We start from the raw sequence: 22,717 nt of genomic DNA, 5'->3' as shown, positions 1-22,717 counted from the left end.
ATCATGCATAATAAATACATGAACCTATGCTAGCATGGCAAGTTCTAAACCTCTATATTCACTTTCGCTTCAATATAGATTAACACGATATCTTATATGTTAGCTACGCACATAAGACGAATAAGCACAACCAATACTAGGTTATCAATCAATCACCACACACCAAGATATTGAAACACATTAACTATAGAAATCCATAAGTAAATTCGTTATAACCCCACGATAACGATTAGTTCATAACCGAACTCATCATCACCATGGGTTCCGAAGAAAGCATGGTAAATAAACTAAGATAAACTAGGTCTGAAATCACTGAATAAATAATCAAAGCACGTTAACAAGAGTAATAGGTTCAAACAACAAAGAAAACAAGCATCCAATATTACAGCTTAAGCAAAGAATCACAAGTAAAACAAGTTCTTTTTCTCATTCGTTGTATTGTGCTATTAGGTCTTCTCCTGCTATCTCCTTGCTCCCGTATATCAAAAACTTCCTTTTTTGGAGTCTTTAAATACCAGTCCATCCAATCAGAAGTCCAGCAAATCAATCGTCCAATAAAATCAGGAATCTGAAAAATCGATAAAGCGTGGCCACCCTGAGATCCCGCGCGGCCGCCCGGGGTTTCTGCTAAGTGAGTGCGGCCGCCCTAAAGACCGGCGCGGCCGAGCTTTTGGAAAAACTTATTTTTACTGCTTTCTTGACTTCACTTGCTGATTTCTTTTGCCCATTCGACTGAGACTCCATCCTAACACTCTTCTAAGCATAAAATATGTAAAATCCAGTACTCCTTTCAATTATGCCCTGAAATGCAAAACACTATGAAAACACATCAAAAATACAAATAACTTGAGTACAAACATCAATTCGAGTCTTTACAAAGCGTTCTAAGGGGGTATAAATCCCACTTAACAGTCTGCTAGCCATAACGCCCACATCCTTTTTTTAGTGGAACTGACCGACAACTCGGGGAGTGTAATGTTAACAAAACATGCTGCCACATTCCTTTTTTATACAATCAACTCATGTGACTGTAAAGTCACTTTCAACTGCTATCTGAATATATTATCTGTTGAGACTCCAGCATTATTTGTTGATACTTTTTCTTGAGTTATCTGTTGAGTCTTAAGTGGGTTATCCATTGAAAGTGTCTTGAGCCTTTTGTTGAAGATCTAAGTTTATCCGTTGATGATGAATTATTTAGCAGTTGACACTCTTTCACTTGTATAAAATTACATGGCATCTTCTATTTACAATTAGCCAAACTATTTTTTATATCTTTCTAGTAGTCAACATGACTCATAGTTCACTACAACTTCTAAACTACTAAGCTGTTTGTTGCATACAGAAAAGTGCTACAAACTTGTTTAATACAAGCTACTCCATCTAATAACGGTTACAAACATCATGCAACTTATCCACTTAAAGTATTTTCTTAAGTTATCATTAAGCCTACAATATATTCCTAACATATACTTTCTCTGTTAGTTCTCTCAATTCTTTATATCCATATTTTTTAGTTTCTTTCTATCTTATTTTTTTCCTTAATACCATTATAAATTTTAACTTAACATATTTTTTAAAAATATGAAATATGTATATAATGACATATGAATTATTTTAGTATATATTAATGTATATTTTATTTCATAAATATATTTTATACTAATATTAAAAGAAAGTGTTGTGCAAGACATGTTTGTATATAATAAGACTAAGTTACCTTGACAACCCTAATGATAAGCTATATGCTAATTTTACTTTATTCTGTAGTTGTATTTCTTGAGTTTGTAAAAATGCTAAGTAGATTAGAGTGGAAGATTTTTCTGTGAACAACCATCAATCTAAGGAATAAACTCTAAAAAAAGATCAATCCTGATCATTCCTTACAGAAAAGTGTAGAAATTTGGAGTTGAATAATGTTGTTTTAGGAAAAATGCTCTAAGTCGGATATCGACAAGTGACAAATCAAGGAATATAGAGAAGTATGTCGAGAAGTCTAAAACGACATGTAGAGAAGTCCCAAGAGATATCGACAAGTCAATCTACATGTAGAGAACTGGAAATATCGACAAGTCGAAAAGTCAATGTAGAGAGCTGAAGATATCGACAAGTCAAAAGTTTATGTAGAGAACTGAAGATATCGACAAGTCATTTATATTTATAGAGAGTTGGAAACCTCGACAAGTCAAAAGCCTATGCAGAGAACGGGAGATATCGATAAGTAATTTTACTTATCGATATGTGACATCTATACACAAGAAAAGAGATCCCGACAAACAACCTCATAATTCAGAAGGCAGACAACTTGAAGATCTAAGATTATCAGTCAACAAACAATTCTATCACTGAGTTGGAAAGCCTATAAATGCAGCTTGAAGAATGCGGGAGATATCGATAAGATAATTTACTTATCATTATGTGACATCTCTACACAAGAAAAGGGATCTCGACAAACAACCTCATAATTCAGAAGGCAGACAACCTGAAGATCTAAGTTTATCAGTTAACAAACAATTATATCACTGAATTGGAAAGCCTACAAATGCAGGTTGAAGAATTCAAGATCAAGCGCGTAGATGAACTAGGAAAAAGAGGGTCACAAAACTAGTAGATTATGCACATATATGCTACACTAGAAATAAAAACAGACAAACGAGTTTTAGAAAATATGTTGTTAGTCTATTTTAGTGCAAGTTCGGTAAACCGTGCATGTTGACCTATAAAACATGTCACATGTCCTTTGTTTAGTTATAACAAACAAATCTTGGAAAATCTTGTAATTCTCTCAAGAGAAGTAACTGAGTTCTTATTTTCAAGAACACAGGTTTGTAGTAAGACAAATTTGATTTAATATAAATCAAGTGAGTTTTTGATAAATTGTTGATGTGTTTACATTAAGTCTTTTATCACTACATATTCAGTTAGCTGTTTGGTTCCACAAGCCACAAACACTCACGGTTCATCAAGAAAACAAGAAAACACATTCACCTCCTACTGTGTTGCACTTCATACCTAATAGAAAGTCCAGTTGACATCAGCAATTGACACATGTCAGATTCTCCTTTAATTGCCGAGATCATCTCCTCCTAACCATGTTTACTAATTTATATGATTTATCTTTCTTATTAATTGTAATATCCACTGGTTGCCTCTCATTTTCATTTCTCATATATTCCGCTATTTCCTTCCATACTCCACTAATTATATTCTCATAAATATTTATGAATAATTTTTAAATTTTAATCAAATTATTATAAACATGAATATTCAAATTATATAATATTACCATTTTCTAATTTTATTTTAAACTATAATCATACTTACATAAATAATAATACAGTAAATATTGGATGTATAATAAATAATTAATATTAAAATAATATATATAATGAAATTTGAATAATAAAATAGAAGCAAGTGATAACTGATAAACACGTAAAAAATTATCCCATTTTCTAAGTAAAAATATGTTAATTTAGTATTCATCATTATTTATTTTCATTATATCCTATATGTGTAAGGGAATTGAGGTGGTACGCTAATATGGCATGGTCGTCAGGGTCAAGATTGTAAATTTCTCATGTTAATATAGTCTTTGTTGTGTAATGAAAAACAAACACTGGAAAAAAAAACACAGCACAAGAAATAATTTAACGTGATCATTTCAAATGTACCGGAGTTGCAAAACAAAAAAGGTACAAATACAAAAAATCACAAAACAAACACTAAATAAAAATTTAAAAAGAAGCAAACATAACACAAAAATTAGTTTTCTTATAATAGAAGAATTCACACTTAATTGGACGCACCAAAATTAATATAAAAAAATAGACAAAGTAAATTGAAATTCAAAATATTCACCATTTGAAAATAAAATTATAGAGTGAAAATAAAATAAGAATTTAAAAAATTAAAAATTATGAAAAATATAAATTTCATTAGTAAACCAAGAAATGATGAATTTCTTGCAAAAAAGAAAAAAAAATAAAAAAAAATGAATGAAAGTAATATATAAATCATTCCATATATCACACAACTATATATATAATTGATGTAAAAGAATTAAGCTGGTGGCCAAAACTTAATCACTAGATGGAGTAAAGAAAAACAAAAAATTATAGTTAAATAAATATAAAACTAAATGTTCAGAAAAATATAATAGCAAAAATTAATTCTAATAAAATATTTTAATATTTAAATCATAATAATTTTTTTTTGAAAAATACAAGATACTTAAAAAATTCAGTAAAACATAAATTATAAATTAACTGTGCATTGTACGGCGGGGATAGAGCTAGCATTTTGTAAGACAAGGAGTATAATTATGAGGCATCTACAATAGATGCTCTGAATATCAACAAGTGGAGCAGGGATGGGGTTAACAATTGTCAAGTTGTGACACGTGTAATTGACACGTGAAAGGTTGTGATGAGAAGGAGTGTCCCATTCTTATCTTGAATAATCTTAATTGTCATTTCTGTGTGTCCCGACTGTCGAGACCAATACGTGGAGTCGAGGATTCGGGTAGGTGTAATTTGTAAATTCAATTGTGTCCGATAGCAAACCCAATCCAATATTATTTTTGATGTTATTGTTATACTATAATATCAAATTCAAAAAACTTAATTTCAAAGAGTTATATTTACATGTAAATATAAATATATGTATTATTGGTTCAATATTTGAATCAAACATGCATATATGCATCATTGTCATATCATCTATTACTATAAATGAATGAGAAAAGTTAAATGATTATTGTGTTATACATCTTAAAATATCAAAACAATATTAAATTAAGTACAAGTTAAAAAATTTATAAAAATTTGAAACTACCAACTAGCATTGGATAACAAGTTTTATTTTACCATCAAAATGCACTTTTTGATATTATATTATAATCATACCTATAACTATTTTACATCTAATATTAGACTTGCTCTAAGCGGGATTCGGGATCCAAAGGGCTAGCACAGTCCATGATACCATTACCCTGTATCCATTCCCGTTTCATTTCGCAGCTTCTAGTCCTATTTTTAATAATGTGTACATTAAAACATCTATAACAGTTTCTTTAAAACCTAAATACTTATCTTGTTAGAACCGAATACTCCGTACTCAAGTATTGTATTATTTTAATTTTTTTGTATTCAAATTTGGGTCTGTGATCATATTATTCAGATACAAATTGATCCCGAGTATATAAGGATCAGATTCAAATCGAATATGAGGCGGTACCGTATTTTCATTTTATAACCAGGTAGTTTATGATCCACCGGATATGAGTCAAATATGATCCGCTAACATTAAATATCATTTTTATTTCAACCATTCAGATAATAATTATTATAAAATGAATATAATATTATAAAAATAATAACCATAAAATTCATACTTTATAGGAAAATTAAAACTTATATAAGATATTAAGAATTATAAAATAATTATTTACTTACAAATATAATTGGTTAAAAATATATTCTACATATGGAGTCGAAATGAATATGAGTTATGGATTATTTGGATATTCGGGTAGGATTGTTTTATGAAAAATAAAATGAGACCTAATCCGTGATCATATTTTCGAGTCGTATATAAGTCGAGATACTGTATACTCCAAATCAATTTACAACCCTAATTACAGTTTTTCCTTCTTAACAGTCCAAATCTTTAAATTAAACTAGTTTATAGTCCGTGTTTTGCACACGGGTATTTCAAAAATTATTTAATAAAATGAATAAATAAATTTATAATTAAAATTGAATAATATAATTCTGAAAGATTAAGTTATCTATATAATAAGTGTATTGCATCTATATATTATGATAAATTTATTTAACAACTACTTTCGTTACATAAGTTATTTTTGTGTTATATATTTTTTGAGATTATTTCTATAAATAGATCTTTCAAAATTTAAAGTTTACTTCAAATTTTGTATTAAAAACTTACCATAAGTAACACAATTCATATTTAAATTGTATTGCAAAGTTTCTATAATTAAAATGAGTCATAATAAATATATGGATCTTTTATAAAGCTAATATGGATACCATACCTAAAAATGGATAGTCCACTTAGTCAAATTAAAGTTAAAAATTATATCTAAACTAAAATATGGATACCAAACCTTAGAAAAAGGTTATCTAGTAATTTATAATATATAGATTTTTACTAACCTTTGACCTAGGATATTACAAATGAAAAAGTCTTAAATGAAATGAAGGATACCCCCTCTGTCCGTACTTGTCCCATTTGACTTTTGAATAGTTAAATTGATCAAAATTTGATTAAAGTTTATTAATATATTATAACTGAAAAAAAAATTATATCATTGAAATATATATTAAATCTACTTTAATATATATTATTCGGCAATCGTCCTATATCCGTATCCGTATCCGCAATCGTCGAATTCGAATACGGATAATATCCGCTTTGTTTCGAATACGGATAATATCCCTTTTATTTCGAATACGAATGCGGATTTTTTGGACGAATATCTGATTTTTCGAATTTTTTTGACAGCTCTAAGTAAAAGTGATTGGATTAAGCAAAAAAAATGATTTTTTTTTGGTGAGAAGAAATATTGAGTTTTTGAAGTACTAGTAAATTAGTGATATATTATATTTTAATCCTAGAAACACGGTGTAATTAATTATATTATCTAGGCTTTATTTTAATAAATAAAAAGTTGCATACTGAAAATATAAAAAACATGATGAAAATAGAATTGGTCCAACATTTAGGCCCATATAAAAGCTAAGAAGCCTCATAAAGTACCAGGTTCAAAGCAAAAATTAGTGGACTACTTAATGGACCTGAATGCAACACTCAAAAGTAGATTTATACGTTAAAGGTTGCGAATCAATAGGAAGGCGATGGTGGCCCATATAAAAGGTGCAATCCAGTGGAATAATGAATGGACACGTGAAAATATTGAAAGCTGAGTAACTCAAATGGCAAAACTCTTATTTGTGCCACATGCACTGTACTCAAATGATTGATTGACTATTTTATTTATGTTTTAGTGGTAAGTTTATCTCTCGCAAAAGTATAAAGGGGATGCCTACCAATACCATTGTTCTACATAGTGGATGGGTCCAGTCTGCCACAAATTTTCATGTGGACAGCTCTGCCTCAAAGCTTCTCAACATTACCATAAAATTTGCATTCATTTTTGGTTATATAATTAGTCTTTTCAAAATAGCGTTCTAAAAAACGCAAATCGGTCCTAAGCGGCGAGATGACCTTCTAGCGCTTAAGCGGTTAAGCGGACGCTTAAGCGAAATTTTAAGCGGGTCTATAAGCGGATAAATAATATTTATTTAAAATTTTATATATAATAATAATAATATGTGTAACACTAAAACAATGAAAATAAATAAAGTATCAAGAATATAAACATATTTTTTTCTTAAAAACTTATATATTTTTATTTTTTAATCAAGATCATTGTTTTATTAAAATAAATATTAATATTAAAAATTAAAAATTTAACAAGTCAAAATCGGTTTGACCGCTTAAAGACCGTTTAATCCGCTTAATAAGCGCTTAATCCGTTTATAAGGCAGCTTAATCTTTAAAAACGCTTAATTATCCGATTAGTATAAAATCGAAGCGCTTAATGGTCCGATTCCGCTTAGACGGCCGCTTAATACGCTTTTCAGAACACTGTTTCAAAATAGTTATTACAAGTTTCAGGTTATATATTTATTAATAATTTCATATTACTTTTCTAAAAAATCCGAGAGATAATCCAAGAATGAAAGGTCATACAAATTAATTTTTTGGATTTGACAGACGAACATGAAACCACACTAATAGAAAATCGGTCCGCTTTCAAATCCAACAAGCCCGTTTTGAATTGAAGAAGAAAAAATCCGAAGTTCCGATAATTTAGACTTAAAAAATAAAACAAACAAATAAAATGGATAGAAATCAGGATGAAAAACCAAATTACTCACCACAAATGATAAATGTCCAAAATATCAATAAGCGGAAGCGTCTACCAAAAATACCCCTGAACACAACACGCATTTTAGATATGTGTATTCAGTTTTTTAAAAAATAACAAAGAATACGCATTACAAAAATGCGTATTCATGTTTTTTAGTGAATGCATATTTCTTTAATTTTTTTTAAAAAATATGCATATATATGATGCATATTCTTTTCTTTTTTAAAAAAAAAATGAAATATGCATGTCCTGAATGCATGTCCAGTATTTTAGGCGCAATGTACCGTCCATAGACATTTTGAACATTTGAAACTGAAAAATAGTATATTTTGGACATTTTTTCTATAAATCCTTCCCCGGAAAATAAAATTATAGAGGAGGAAAATTAAACAATAAAGTCATCCGGTCATGCTGATAAAAGATGAGGGAGGCGGTGCCTTTATAGAGAGAGAATATTTTTAAATTTTTCGGTGGGAAATGTAAGAATTTCATTTTGTCAGTTTAATGCTTTTGCTAGCTATCAAATTCTTAACCTTTCATTATTGAAAAAAACAATTGAAGTAAGAAAGAACTTAGAGCAAGAGATTCCCACTTAATTAATAATAATAATAATATTTAATAAATATGAGTCTTAGTGAGTTATTACGTTGACTGATGGGTCAAATTTCAATAATGCACTTTGTATTAATTCTTAATTTGTAAAATTAAATTATAAGATTAAATAAATATTAGTGGATTGTAAAGTAAAGTGAGATCAAGAGAAGAGCATCTTTAAATTCTAAATAATTTTCAAGAATCTCTTAATATTTTAATATAAGCAAAGTTTTTAAAAAAAAATTTATATAGGAAGAAGAACCTATTAATAAAGAAAGAGAACCTGCTTTACAAAAATTAACAAAGGGATTTAGGTATTTAACATGTAGCATGCTCCAATCCAATCTACGTAAAAAAACAAAAAAAATATCGTTGAGGGCACTAGGTCATGCAATTATGACAGGAGAAGAATGGAGCACCATAATAAGTCGATTAGCAAGTAGCAATTTAACACTGACTTGTTGCATGTACCAATTTACCCATGGTTCATAGTTCTCGTGATTTCTTTCAGTTCACCGTACTGTATCAATTTATGACTTCTTCTGTTCTGCAATACATTTTCATTTTATTTTGCATATATTTCATACTTCCATGTATCATTTTATTTGTTACATTTTGTTTTATATGAAAAATTAAACGCTATTTTTATATTATTTAAAGAAACTAAAATTTATATATTAAAATAGATTAAATGTACTTTCTAATGATATAATTTTTTATTTTGTTCAGTTATAAAATATTAATATTTTTTGATCAATTTGACTACACATAAATCAAATGTGATAATTAAAAAGGTACTGTATCTAATTTCGTGTAAGTTATATTCTCCGTCACGATAAGAAAATTAGGAACTCTCCTTCTTATCTCGGCGTCGCTCCCTCCTGGACACCGTAGTCGGCGGAACTTTCACCAATTTATCCGGTGAAAAATCCCAAATCATTTTACTTATTTTGTTTGGTTTATTATTTGCTCTAGGGGGATTTCTATCATTTTGATTAGGCTTAATATGTTTTTCTAGATCTACATCATCGAGATTTTCAATTAGCTTTTTTTCTTCGATTCTAATGGGATTTATTGGATTCGAGAGTTAACCGTCTATCTTGTGGTTCCGACCGTCAGATCTAAGTTTTTGAATTTTCATTTATTTCAGTTTGTTTTTATTTCAATTTTCGACTTGTATTTTTAGGCTATTTTTTCTTCTCAGTGAGTGTTTTGTTCTCCGTTTCTTCGTTGTTCTCCGTTTCTTCGTTGTAAGTGGGTCTTGATTTAATGATAAAAATTTGTATGACGCAGTTCTGGTCGATAATTCATAGTTCCATAAGGACATGAAATGAAATGAATACATTTGTTCTGAAAAAAATGTCAATGAAATGAACTAAAAAATATCAATATTTTTAAAATATTAGTAAAACAATAAGTTTTTTCAAACTTATTAATTAGGACTCTACTATCTTTCCAAATTGTTTGTGAATATATGTTTTGAAAATCGATAATAAAGCCCATACAACTTTTTTTTAATATGTTATATAATTAAAAGTAACTTAATAAAAGTTTTTGAATCAAAAATGTAAAATAATGAAGAAAATTAATTGAAAGTAATTTTTTTTGTAAAATTATTTACGATTTTACCAATTTATGATTTTTTTTTTGCAAAAATATCATTTTATTCTGAAAATATTTACAAAAATACGATGTTGCGTTGCTTATAGTTTGAACATGTTTACAAATTTGCAGAACATATTTTTGTAAATAATTTTTAAAATTCAAGTTTTAAATGTACTCGTAAGATGTTTTCAAAGTTACAAAAGGTATTTTCGCAAATATTTTCAAAACCTGATGGTAATTTTTTTTTTAAACTTCGTTATTTATGAAAAATCCCAATAAAAAAGCAACTTCTTACATTTTTTAACATTTTAATAAAAAGTTGCTATTACTTTTAATTGCATTGAGGTTAAATTTAGTTACATTTGGTTGTAAAGTTGTATATGTAGTAAAAATGTTAAAAAATTATATTCATGCAAAATAATTAATAAAATAAATACATTTTTTGAAAAATATATATATTGGAAAAATTCATTTTCAAACGGAAAGAATTTTGAAAAAATATATATCAATCTAGGCAATGTTATATAAGCGAAACATAATTTCGTTTACCCTCCCACAAATGTGTTAGCATCATCCACAAAATTGAATATATTTATTTATTTGAAAAATAAATAAAGCATGTATCTATACTATACAACTATTATAAGCTAAATATGACTTCTTAAAATCGTCCTAATAACTTGTTAGCATCTTCCAAAAAAAAAATATTTATTTAATAAATAAATAAAACATGTATACAACATAACTATAAAGTTTAAACACTACTAATTATATCAATTTACTTTTATTATAAACTAAACATAATTTCGTTTTGTGTTCGCTAGAAAAAAAAATCAATTTGCAAAGTTTTACAAAATTTAATGATTTAAGATGCCTGCCAGAAATTTGTTTAATGATTAGCTTGCGGTTATTTAGAGGCTTCACATTTAAGAAGGGGCAACACAAACTTTTACTTGGTCATCTATTTATGCACAATTTATGCACTTAATGTTAACTTCCTGCATGACCCTTGAACCCCAGACCATATAAATTCAAATCTCCAAAATTTTTGAAAATTCGGACCCTAATTTCTCTATCCCTAATTGAAAATTACTTGAACCGAGAAACTACACCATGATTTGCTATTGTCGATTTTAAAGTATTTGAGATTCATGGTTCATTTTTCAATCTTAAAAGCAGTTATCTTTTTCCCCATAACAGGTTTTTCGGATATTTTGAGATATGTTAATTGTATTTGGTATTAGATAAGTCTCATGTGAAAAATATCATATGTTCAGGTTTGTTTCGGTCTATTTTTAGTTTATACCATCAAATTTTATTATTTTTATTTTTTAGTTAAAGTTTTACACTTTTTATATATTGTGCACATACACCTAAAAGCCGAGGGTCTTTCGGAAACAACCTCTTCATTCTTATGAATGAAGAGAAGGATACGTACATTGTACCCTTTTTAGACCCTACGAAAGCGAGATAAACTGGGTATGTTTGGTTTGGTTTAGTATAATTTCGTTTTGTTCGTTATAGGGGTGTTCAAAAAATCCGTCAAACCGTGAATTCGGACCGGACCATGACAATCCGAACCAAGAAAAATCGAAACCCCGCTAAAACCACTTTTAATGGTTCGGTTAACCGGACCGTTTACGCATAAACGGTTTGGTTATGATTTCCAATAAATTAAAACCGTTTAAACCAAACCGGACCGTTATATAAAAATATATATAAAAATCTAATATATACCTATAAGTTATAATTATAAATTATGGTTTTGTGTATGTGGGTGTATGTTATATTAAAAACATCAAATTAATTTTTAAATTAAAACTTGAGTGAATTTTTAATATGTCGTAGTTATACTTTAATTCATATATTGAGTATTATTTATATTAAATTAAAGTATATGAAAGTTATATGTAAACTAAATATTTATAAATTTATATCATAGTACTTATATGTAATATACAATAGTTACATATAATTAATTTTATATTACATTTACTTAAATTAGTGTTTGGTGGTAAGTTTAACAAAAACGAAATAAAAGTAAATGATTAAGTTCAAACCGTGGTTCCGAACCGAACCGAACCAATCCGTTATTTTATGGTTTGGTTTGGTCTCGGCATTTAACTGGTCTGGTTTGGTTTTGATTTAAAAAAAAAACCGTTCTTATTGGTTCGGTTCGAAAAAAATAAGAATTCGGAACAGAAAAATCCGGAAACACCCCTAGTCCGTTAGTTAACAAAATTTGTTAGCACCTTTTAAAAAATGTATTTATTCATTTGAAAAATGAATAAAGCATGATCCAACATTATTATAAACTTTATTAATTATATTTCAATTAGAGTATATACTAATATTACTTACACTCAATTCCTTTCTAATCTATTATATAAAAGTCATTTATTAGTTTGTATAATAATATGGTAATAGACAAAAGTCAATTTACATGATTTTAATTAAACATTATCTAATTGAACATATTGAGTTATTGGCCATCATTTAAATTAGCTAGCAAGGATAATAGATAGAAATCATGTAATTGACTTAATTTACAGATAAACACAGACACCCAACACGAGAGAGATTACCTACACAACACTACAGTGGTCATTACGATTACATTAATAATGAAAGTCAAGAGTTCAAGAAAAGCGGCAGGGGCAGCTATGGACTACCACCACAATAAACAAAGTCAAATTCATCTTTCTTCAATCTTCTCAACTCTCTCTTTATCTTTCTTTCCCTTCCCATATATTTCATTTTCTAACGATCAACTTTATATTATCCTTCATAAATTTAACTCATCAAGCTCCCCCGCAAAAAAACAAAATGAGAGACTTTTATTATATTACCTTACTACATGTCTGTTTATTCATCATCATCATCTTGTTCTCAGACAGATGTTGTTCTGTAGATCAAAAATATATAGATTGTGCTCCAAGAAACTGCGGAAACCAAAGTATAAGCTTCCCATTTTATATAGCAGGCGAGCATCCAGATTACTGTGGAGTCCCCGGATTTAATATTTCTTGCGAAAACAAAAATTATCCGTTACTTCAAATACCCGAAGACAGCCAGTCCTTGTTGGTACGAGAAATATTGTACGACAAACACACTCTTCGTGTTTCAAACGCTGAACTTAGATCAGAAACTGGAAACTCATGCGGTGCTATCAGAGAAATTGCTCGTAATTTGACTGTGCGCGGTGATCGGTTTCAGCTCATCGATAAATCAAGACTTGTGTTGCTGTGGGGTTGTTCTACGGATGCTAGATTGAATAACTACCAAGTTGAATGTGATGGTGAAAATTATGTAGTAATGAATGGGAATGATACCAACTTTGACGTTGCACAAAGATTGTGTAAGTTGAGGGCCGAGGCGCCTATAATGAAAAATGATCAAGTTATTACCAGTAAGAATTATTCGACAGTGATGAGAAGAGGATTTTTTTTGAAGTGGACAGCCACTGATTGCAGAGAATGCAAGGAAACCGGTGGACGTTGTGGTATGGAGATAGAGCATTTCCAGTTTCTATGTTACTGTCAAGATAGGCCTCATTATAGGAATTGCACAACAAGTAAGTTTATACTAATTTCTCCGATCCTTATCGCTCAAATTATACAACAATCAGTTTCATTTCATATTAATTGTAGTTATGATTCCAGGAGTCGAACCCTTAGTCTGTGTTAGAGAAACCAAGACCTCGACCACTGTACCGACCTTTTGTTGATCATTTGGTCCGTTCTTCACTAAAAGACATGGCACACCCAACTTACGTTCCTGACCGACTGTAAACCGACCAATACTAATGTCATTTGCCTGTTGTTCCTGGTTTTATATTAGTATTACCTTTGAAGTTGGGCTGCCTGTAAATGGTTGGAAAGTTGCTTAGAAGAGTTAAGACAGTCTGGGGGAAATTAATTAAAAGTAGGTCTACATAAATTTGGTCAACAATGCACCCATACTATAGTAGTATAGTTTTAGGTTTAGTTGTTTGGAATTCAATGTGATTACGCGTCTGCATGCCCACTTGTTTACTAGTTTAAACAAGTGTGCTGATGTTTGCAATTTGCTCTGTCTTGGACTGGTTTGTGTTTGTTTAAGTTTAGCAAGTAGACCTGTCATGGATTGCAAAAACTTGTATGTTGTGTGATATAGGATTGTACTAAAAAAATACACTGTAAAACTCTTCTGAGTTCTCTACAACCAAGAAATGCAAGTTTGAAAATTACCTGTTTTTTGTGATTATTTGAGTTTAAGAATTTGATAGATATGGTAAAATGAACTCTCTCAACCTCTGAAAAGAAGATAAAACTAAACCACAACTGTGAGACATGAAACAAGCCACATCTTTAGCCGCAGCCAGTCCCTTTCAGTCTTTTGTAGGCATTATTGGTTCAACTCGCAGATTAAATATTACAGTCAAATTACATTTCTCTTTCTTTATCTGTGTTTGATTGCCAAGTTTTGTTGTCTTCCCCCCTCAATAGTTTGAAGTGTTACCAGGAAACCACTTGAATCATATCATCTGTAGGATACCGGAGACTATTAAGATTTATAAGTTTGCTACTTAGATTTAAATAACACAATAAATATTTTTTAACCAGTTAAACACACTCACACACCCAAGTTTCTTTGATTAGATTCTTACCCTAAAGAGAGCGTGAGAGATACCACTACACCAAGAGAGTAAACGTTAGTTTGTGCTTTATTTCAAGTAATCTATTGTCGTTCTACATTTATTTTGTCATACCATAAAGCTAAGACTATATCCTTATAGTTCCCTTGCTATGAGCTGTATATTGTACTTGTGATGTGATTCATATCTGAACTGACTTTGAACGGGCTTATTCTGATGTTTTGAAACAGAGTTTACTGTCAAAAAAGTATCTAAAGCGATCCTAGCAACAGGTACCAAACATGAAAAATTCTATAAACAAATCAGCCCATTTGTCGGTTATATATATCAGAACTTGACAACTGCATTTCCCTTTCTTTAGCCATAGTAGGAGCTTCAATTGTCCTTATGATCTGCTTGGTCACCATTATCTGCACGTACAAGGGATGCGGTAATCTTTTCGCTACTTTCTTCTTAAAGAAAACATCCTCGGATATTGACGACGATGTTTCATATTTTGGGGTGCCTGTCTTCTCCTATAAAGATCTTGAAGATGCTACTCATAATTTTGATCCTTCCAAGGAACTAGGGGATGGAGGCTATGGAACTGTCTATCATGGTAAAAATTAGACTAGTGTATATGAATATATTTGTTCCGGGTTCTTAGCCATCAATATTTCTTATCACATTGTATGCAAACTGCAATATAACCTGATATAGGTGTTGGTTGATTAGGCAAACTAAAAGATGGCAGAGAAGTTGCAGTAAAGAGGCTTTATGAAAACAACTTTAAGAGACAGGAACAGTTCATGAATGAGATTGAAATTCTCACACGCTTGCGCCATCGCAATCTTGTTTTACTATACGGTTGCACCTCTCACCGCAGTCATGAACTTCTACTTGTTTATGAGTACATTCCCAATGGCACGGTTGCTGATCATCTCCATGGAGATAGAGCCGAAAATGAACCCCTTACATGGCATGTCAGAATGCTGATTGCCATGGAAACTGCTAGTGCCTTGGCATATCTTCATAAATCAGATGTCATACATCGTGATGTCAAGACAAACAACATACTTTTAGATAACAGTTTTACTGTCAAAGTTGCAGATTTCGGACTCTCAAGGCTTTTCCCAACTGCTGCCACTCATGTGTCAACTGCTCCACAAGGGACTCCGGGTTATGTCGATCCAGAGTATCACCAGTGCTACCAGTTAACTGACAAGAGTGATGTTTATAGTTTCGGGGTTGTTCTTATTGAACTTATATCATCTATGCCCGCAGTTGATATTAGCAGGAGTAGAAATGAGATTAACTTGGCCAGTCTAGCTGTAAACAGGATTCAAAAATGTGCACTAGATGAATTGATTGACCCTAATCTTGGATACAAATCCGATCCTATTATTGGAAGGATGACTACTTCAGTGGCGGAACTAGCTTTCCGGTGTCTACAACTAGAGAAGGAATTAAGACCTACAATGGATGAAGTTCATGAATGTCTGGTGCAAATCCAGGCAGCTGTTGACGAGTCAAAAAATGCTAAGCCACATCCATCACCGGAGTCCGAAAATGTAGTACTGTTGAAGAATAAAACATTTCCAGCTTCCCCAGTGACTGTTATTGACAACTGGACGAGTAGTAGATCTACCACCCCAAGTACCAGTGAGTTCTAATATCTGATGAAGTCAAATCTTCAAAAGGATATTTATCTTCATCTGGCATGGAATTGGAAGTGCTTTATTGTTCTTAAAAGAGTTAATGCAAGTAGGAGTGTACAGGCTACAGTTGCTATTTACGTACTACTATTTGGGAGATTCTGTACCTACCATTCAGATGGCATAAGAAAGTAATCGGGTGCATCTTAAGACAATTTTGAACCTCGTAAATAACAGAAACATGTAACGTAAATTGTGTCGATTTCCCTGGAGGAACCTTGTGCCTTGGGTTAAGCTTTTAGTGTTTGCACGAGAGTAGTGCTAGGTGTATAAAATTTTATACAAAAAAATTGTATAGAATGACATGACACTTGATGTGGGGTGTTTTAACCGCTGTTGTTGATGTAAATGCAGAACCCATTCCAATTAAAATCCATCACACGTCATTATGTACAAAATTTTGTACACAATTTTATACACCAAACATTTTCCTTTGTACACATAGTCCATATATTATTGAGTCATCCAAGAAATAGGAGAATTGTATAATGCCTCATGTTACAATAGATTACTTCACATCATATATGATACCCCATTGTAAAGAAAATAGATAAAGAAACACACTTCTCTAATGGGATAAATATCAAGTTCATGACTGATAACAGCCAAATGACTCAGTTTGGTCACTGACTACAAATTTGACTCACCTTAGTCACTGATCTAATTAAAAAGTACAAGCGGTTAAAAGTCAATTAAAAATATAACGGTCAGATCTGATATGGCATGAACAGAGACCAATCAGCTGAGTTATGAATGACGTGGACATTACAACGACTACATCTGCCTTTTATATACATATACATACAACCCAACAACCTTTTAGGGTTCTTCATCTTAATTCTCTAAACCTCATCTAAAACATTAGGAGCCGTAGGTTGGGAACAATTCTGAGAGTGCAATTTCCATGGCAACAACAAGCACAACAAGATCTTCTCACCCCATGTCCTCAAGAAATTCTTCTGGGTTCATTTGCGATTGTGGTGATAGGGGGAAAATGTATACGTCCCGGTCCTTGAAAAATCCAGGACGAAGGTTTTATACGTGTTCTCACTCTCAAGTAAGACATTTGTGATAGTATTAAAGGTGATGTTAGTCAATTATTTTTTATGAATTCAATTAAAAAATTTAAATATGAAACTTGTAGGATAGCAGGTGTGACTATTTTCAATGGTATGATACGGAGTTTCGGGGAAGGAATGGTGAAGTTATCACTCACCTCAATAATCGAAGAATTTACTTAGAAGTAAAGATAGAGTTGCTCGAAGAGAAGATTGTGATGCTTGAAGAAAAAGTAGCAAAGAAGAATGAAAAGAATAGGGAGAAGAAAATGAAATTTGGCAAGAACAGGAAGATACTAAAGATATTTGGATTTGTAATTGTTGTGTTGATTGTTGTGTTGGTGATGAAGTCCCAACAGAAGAAGAATGCGAATGGTGGATGACTCTATATTATGAAATTTGTATGTTAGTGGTGTGAATTTCAGTTAAGGTATGTTAATGGATGACTTTATATTGTGTTGCCAGTGATGAATTTTGTGCAATTGTAATGCATCAGTATGGTTCAATATCCATGTACTAGCAATATTTAAATGAATGGAATGAAACTACCTTTATAGTATTATGAAGATTAGTGTGAAATAAGCTGATAATGTAGATAACTTTAATCAGTCATTACATGGTCCCAAATTGTGAAGCATAAGTTTTACATATTTAACCATACCAAAATGAGGTCTAGCTGACCCTACTTAAGACAAAAATATAACCATCCAAAAGTTATGATTCAACTAACCGTACTTAACACAAAAGTATATTGTTTGGGACTGATAACAATAAACCCAAAAATATAAAGTTCATAATTAAAAACCCTTAATCATCATCAAGGTTGACAGGATCATCAGGTGTATTTTTAAATGTGAACTTTGTTTTCAATCATAATCTGTTGCTCCTCATTGGTTCTGGTTCCACCTCATCTTCATCGCTTTCTTCTTCTTCTTCTTCTTCTTCTTCTTCTTCTTCTTCTCCAGACATTACTTCATCACCATCTTCTTCTCCTTCTGGTTCTTCATGATCTACCTCTTCAGATTCTTCATCACCTTCTTCTCCACTGTCTACTTCAACACCTTCTTCAACAAGGCCTTCCCCAGTTATTTGTGATGCTTCAAGTTCCACGGCCTTCTCTGTACTGGGTCCATCTGCTGCCATAGTAGGAGCTACATGTGCATCACCATGTTTAAATGGTGGAGTACTAACACATGGAGTCCCATTTGGCAGATGTCCCGTTGACACAAATCCTGGATTAGGCATGAAAAGTTTACCTCCACAAGCTCCTAAGAGCATTTCCTGAAATGACCGAGTCCTTGGAGTAGGTTGAGTAGTCAAGCTTTCAAGGTTGCTAGGCACTTTGTTGCTTTCTTTAGAAGCCTCAATCAAGTCATCATGAGTATCATGAAGAATGTTATCATCATAGGCTGCAAGGATGTCTTCTAGATGACCAGCAAATTCTTCCCCCTCAATCACTGGTTCTATTTGTTTTTTCTGATATTTTTTGGCCATCCAGAAGGGCCTATCTTTTCTCTTGGTTTGAGGCTTGTTCTTCATCTGTTCTTTCCCCTTCTCTTTCCCACTTGATGCTTTATCCTTGGATGTCTCCCTTGGTTCTTCAATGACAATACCTGATAAGGCCCTCCTTACGGGCAAATTAGTCCTAGGCCTCTCCTATTGTCCCTGTCTCTGTTCAGATTCCCCTTCCTCTTGGCCACCTTCACCACCTTCATCTTATTTTCCAGCTTCATTTTCCCCCTGTTCTGTTGGTTCTGTGGGAACTTAGGCTTTTTGTGTCCTGCTTGTTTACACAAACTGCAATGCATTTTCTTCCCACTATTTAGTTTCTGCAAACCAGGCACTCCCTCTGTAGTTTTACTACTACTCTGACTACCCCCCTCCCAATGCTCTCTTCTCCTTAATCTTTTTGGCCCCCCTCTTAATTTCTTAGGAATGTCAGGTGGCAACATTACTGCTTTGTATGTCATCTCCTAAAAATCCTCCCCTCTCAAAGCTTGCAAGGACTGATTGTAAGACTTCATGTACATTTCTTTGGTGTAATACTTTGAAACATACATGATAGGTTAATGTCTCCTATCATGTATAGTAGCCACAACATGGGAACATGGGATCCCTGTTAGGTCCCATGCCCTACAATCACAAGTCCTATCTTCTAAATTAACATACACTGATTTTGTGCCAAATTTTACCATATACTTTTTATCCCAACTGGCATGCCACTTTCTAGAATATTTAACTGAAATGTCAAGCTTACCCTTTATTCTGGGGCAAATGACAATGTCAGCATGTTGCATAGCCTCCCTATTTATCCTAATTCTCCTCATTATTTTGAAATGAAGTTCCTGCAACATTGTAAGAACTGGTATGTACCTACACAAATTATAAAAAAATAAATTCAGATAAATATGTGAGAAATCAGGAAATATACCTTAAATGTGAGATAATGTACCTCCCATTAACTATCTAGGAATTAAAGCACTCTGACATATTATTCTCCACATTATCAGCATCACAATTATTCTAGAAAAAAGCTTTTGACCAGCTTTTGGGATCTAGTTTGGAAAGGTGGTCATATGCTGATTTTGAGTGCCTTTGAAGAGCTTTCATTGCTTTCTGATAACCTGCTAGGTATGTTGCACATGCAACCATCCAAAAATAATTTTTAATTAATTCAGTTGGCTACCTACACATTTAATAATGCTTAGAATTGTCTAAATAAGTTAGGACCATCTTTAACATAAATATCTTTATAATGTAACTACTTACTTTTTCCTCATATTATTGTATAAGTGTCTTGTACATAATCTGTGCTCTGTATGGGGTAGATACTCCTTCATTGCATTTTTAAGTCCCTAGCATTTATTACACCATAATAATAATCATTCAATATGAAACAACAACCAAAAAACAAGTAATGTAAGTTTCAAATAAATAAATCATACCTTATGTTGATCACTAATCACTGTGAGTCCAAATCCAGTTCCAAGAATAAGATCTTTCTGAGTAGTCCAAGGAACCATCTCCAACTTTCAGTACTTTCAGATTCTACCACTGCATATGCAACTGGGTACATCTGGTTATTACCATCCCTCCCAACTGCACTCAGCAACTGACCCCCACACACAGTTTTCAGGAAACATCCATCTACACCTAAAATTGGTCTACATCCCAACTTCCAACCTTCCTTCAATGCATGGTAGCATATGTAGATCCTTTGAAATTTATTCTGAGAATCATTAGTTATCCTGCTTGTCCTTATGTCAACCCTGTTTCCTGGATTATTTTTTAAAATCTCAAAACCAAAATCCCACACCCTGGCATAATGGTCTTTCAATGTCTCTATCACCCTAGCAAGAGCAGCTTGTCTAACCCTAGAACACTTTATCCTAGGGACTTCTATTTCAAGTTCTTTCCTTATTATTTCCTGCATTTCTTTCACCTTCCATTATGGATTTTTCCTGATTTTTCACCATACATCTTTGTCAATACTTTCACACTCACCAGTTTATTTCATAAGGTTTTGTACACAAATGGTCATCAAGACATGTCTTGATTTGCACAGGTCCTCCTGCATTTTCTAGCCTACTGCACCATAAATAAAAGCGACGCCCTTTTTTATAGCCTATTTGTACCCTCTTACTGTCATTTGTTATAAAATGCAAAGCTCTCCTCTCTCTAATTCCACACTCTCTTACCACTTTCCTGAACTCCTCAATAGATGCAAATTTCATCCCAACCTCCCATTTTACTATCCCTTCACTTTTATCTGGATTAAATACTTTTGTACTCTTCTTTCTTTTGTTCCCAGGTGGAATGCCAATGTATCCCTGTTTGATGTTTTCATCTTCAATTGAACTTTCATCAGACCTTAACTCATCACTGTTGTAGTCTTCCTCATCATAATCACTCCATTCACTATCGGTATCGGATATAATTTGTTTCCTCAATTTTCTTGCCTCCACAAGCTCTTCATCACTTTCGTTTTCAGTCAGTCCCTCATAATCTAAATCTTCACTGTCTTCCTCACTAAATTCATCATTTTCATTTAAAGACTCTTCTACTTCTTCAACATGTTCATCTGTCTTATGAACCCCACTACCCCCAACAGAACCACTAACATCATCATCCATTATATCATCAGTAGTTGGTGGTTTATCATTAGATTGATTTTGATGATCCACATAAACATTCATTCTTTTGAAAATAGAGATAGCTTAGTTAAATCCCTTACGGAGACATCATCATACAATAATCTAATACCTTTCTTAAAGCTATGACCATCATTTTGGAAGTAGTACAAATCAGTTGGGCTTTAATTATATTTTTCTGCATAATCTTCAAACTCCAGTACCGATAATACATCAGTGTCAACATTTTCAATTACTTCTACAGACCCCCCCACATACCCAACATTACCCTTCACGGGTTCAACTTTAAAAACCCCATGATGATGTAAATAAAGAGTAACCCTAGAAGACATTCCTACATAACAAAGATTATATAACATCGATCACACACTTTTATTACATAAAAATGAAGCAAACCACAAACACAAGATGATGCTCAACTGAATAACTAAAATATAGTGTCAAATAAGCATAACTCAATATGCATGTCACACATAAATCATAAGTGTGTATATATAAATCAATACATACCTTATACAGTGCTTTGATGATAGCAAGATGTTAGTTGTTCTTCAATCTTCCACAATCGACCCAGAAACGCAAGCAATCGATCGATTCGAAGAAAAAAGAGGATTAAGGTTTCATTTCTTCCCCTCTATCTATTCCCGCTTCTTCTCCCTTTCTTTAACACCGACTGATTCTTTTCATTTATTAATTCTTAAGTTGGACATTCACACGTGTGTTGCATAATCAGCGACATGTGTTGCCACATCAACGCCAACTCAGCGTCTAACGGAAAACTTAACATTTTATGTTAAGTCTGACCAACTTTTTAATTGGCTTTTAACAACTTGTACTTTTTAATTAGATCAGTGACTAAGGTGAGTCAAATTTGTAGTCAGTGACCAAACTGAGTCATTTGGCTGCAATCAGTCATGAACTTGAAATTTATCCCCTTCTCTGATGATGGGCAATTGATACATTAACAGACAATTATATCTAGTTTTCATTCTGTAACTTCAATGAAAATTACATGCATG

The 22,717-nt window shown here is 31.9% G+C and overlaps 1 protein-coding gene across 1 annotated transcript; it reads left to right on the top strand.

The window, feature by feature from the left end:
- The first annotated feature begins 12,804 nt into the window (after positions 1-12,804).
- LOC141666627 (LEAF RUST 10 DISEASE-RESISTANCE LOCUS RECEPTOR-LIKE PROTEIN KINASE-like 1.2) lies at positions 12,805-16,691 on the top strand. Its single transcript, XM_074472736.1, has 4 exons — positions 12,805-13,733; positions 15,026-15,067; positions 15,157-15,393; positions 15,510-16,691. Exons 1-4 carry the CDS (start codon positions 12,986-12,988, stop codon positions 16,445-16,447), a joined length of 1,965 nt encoding a protein of 654 aa, XP_074328837.1. The 5' UTR covers positions 12,805-12,985; the 3' UTR covers positions 16,448-16,691.
- Positions 16,692-22,717: the final 6,026 nt, after the last annotated feature.

Source organism: Apium graveolens, chromosome 6 (assembly GCF_009905375.1).
Source record: "Apium graveolens cultivar Ventura chromosome 6, ASM990537v1, whole genome shotgun sequence".
NCBI classification, from domain to species: domain Eukaryota; kingdom Viridiplantae; phylum Streptophyta; class Magnoliopsida; order Apiales; family Apiaceae; genus Apium; species Apium graveolens.
Note: the sequence above shows the minus strand (reverse complement) of the source record. Positions and strands in the feature narration are given on the sequence as shown.